The 1834-nt window shown below is 39.0% G+C and overlaps 1 protein-coding gene across 1 annotated transcript; it reads left to right on the forward strand.

Annotated features, from left to right (window-relative positions):
* The first annotated feature begins 344 nt into the window (after positions 1-344).
* Positions 345-1632, forward strand: LOC129773268 (putative odorant receptor 83c). Its single transcript, XM_055776864.1, has 3 exons — positions 345-1153; positions 1214-1403; positions 1459-1632. Exons 1-3 carry the CDS (start codon positions 345-347, stop codon positions 1630-1632), a joined length of 1173 nt encoding a protein of 390 aa, XP_055632839.1.
* The last annotated feature ends 202 nt before the right edge of the window (positions 1633-1834 follow it).

Genomic DNA, 1834 nt, shown 5'->3' on the forward strand with positions numbered 1-1834 from the left:
TCAATTCTCGAGTAATGCAGAAATTTGTGTTTCATTTGTATGGCAGACACCCTATTGCAGACATTGCTTCAGGAGGAGATCCAGAAAAGTTCTTCTGGGTAATATTCTCTGATTTATAAAAAGACCCGGATGCGGAGAGACAGTGATGATTCCGACTGTATTGCTATTGATGACGACATACACATTGTACGAAATGATAAAAAAAAACGTTACAACAATAAAGCGAGGGGCAAAAAATTGCATGCCTAATTGTTGCTGCAAATTATTCATCGACTTCTTCCGTCGAATCATGCGCTTTCCGCATTCTTCAAAACAGTTGTTGGTTGCAGTTTGGAGAGTTCACAATGAATTTACGAAATATTCTAAAAAGGCGGTTTCGGATTCTCGATCAACAGGCTCTAGATCAAGAGCGCTCTATTGATGTGTTCAACGATGTGATTGCTTTTCTGCGGAATTATCTATTCGTCGTTGGGATGGATGTTTTGGACGAAGATTACCACTGGAACATGCGGACCACAATTTGTGCTCTGTCACTAGCAACGTACTTCACATTTATGATTCACACTTTATACCTCAACTGGGGCCAGTGGATTCTGGTTTTGGAGAGTTGTACGATAACGGGTATCGGGTTCCAAGGTATTGTTAAAATGCATGATGGTTTGAAGCACTTCGAGTTCTTCAATAATCTATACAGAGGGCTGAAGGCTATGCATGAACGCAATGCCACACACAAGGAGAATAATCGGGTTCTGGTGTTCAGTACTTTGCTGATTCATTACATTTTTAGAGCTTTTTTGCTTATTTATTTCTTCGCTGGAATTGGGTTAGCCCTATTTCCTATGTTTATGTACATACGCCACAACGAACTGGTGATGGTTATGAGGGTACAAATTCCAGGAATTGATCCTACCAATGAGATCGAGTTCATTATCACGACTATTTATCACGTAATCTTACTCGGCTTGGGCATTGCCGGAATTCTAGCCGCAGATTTGGCAATTATGGTACTAGTGCTACATATCGTAGGAATCGTGGATGTTTTTAGAAACTCATTGAAAGAATTGGATCAGTTGCTAGAAGACGAAGAGCGTGACGAGGATATGATTCACAGGAAATTGTTGGACATTTGTGTTATGCATAAGGAGTTGATAGCGTAATGTGTTATATTTTGTTATTCAAATATCAGCTATATGAAATCAATCGATTTTTACAGGTACGAAGAAGGATTAGATTCAACGTATGGTGTGGCGGTCTTTGTGCAAGTTCTAACATCGGTATCATGTCTCGCATTGTCTCTATTCATCTATTACGTAACGGGTAATTTCGGTATTGGATTGTTCATTATTGGAGCCTTTTTTCAACTGCTGGAGTTTTGTATGCTCGGAACAGCACTCACCATCAAAGTATTACAATTTTAAAACATCACAAGAATTCTTCATTGAAAATAATATTTTCCAGAATGAGCATATAGAGCAGGCACTCTACGACATCCGTTGGTATAAGCTATCCAAAAGGGATCAGAAAACCTTGGGTTTCGTGCTTTTCCGATCGCAGAATGCTGTTGAAATGACAATCGGTGGGTTGGCTCTGCTGAATATGGAAACGTTCGTGGAGGTGGGTTTTCTGATGTGACGCATAGTTTGACTTTACTGTCGCTTATAACGGTCGATGCTTTCTAGATCATTAAAACTATATATACCTACTTTGCGATGATGGTTCAATTTCTGGAATGAGGTGTACCTTACGTTATGAGGCTTCTTCAGATTTAAACTTATAAAATATATGTTCGTAGCTATAAGAATAACAATGACGAATTACATAAATACAACTGCAA

The sequence above is a fragment of the Toxorhynchites rutilus genome, chromosome 3, assembly GCF_029784135.1.
Source record: "Toxorhynchites rutilus septentrionalis strain SRP chromosome 3, ASM2978413v1, whole genome shotgun sequence".
Taxonomy (NCBI): domain Eukaryota; kingdom Metazoa; phylum Arthropoda; class Insecta; order Diptera; family Culicidae; genus Toxorhynchites; species Toxorhynchites rutilus.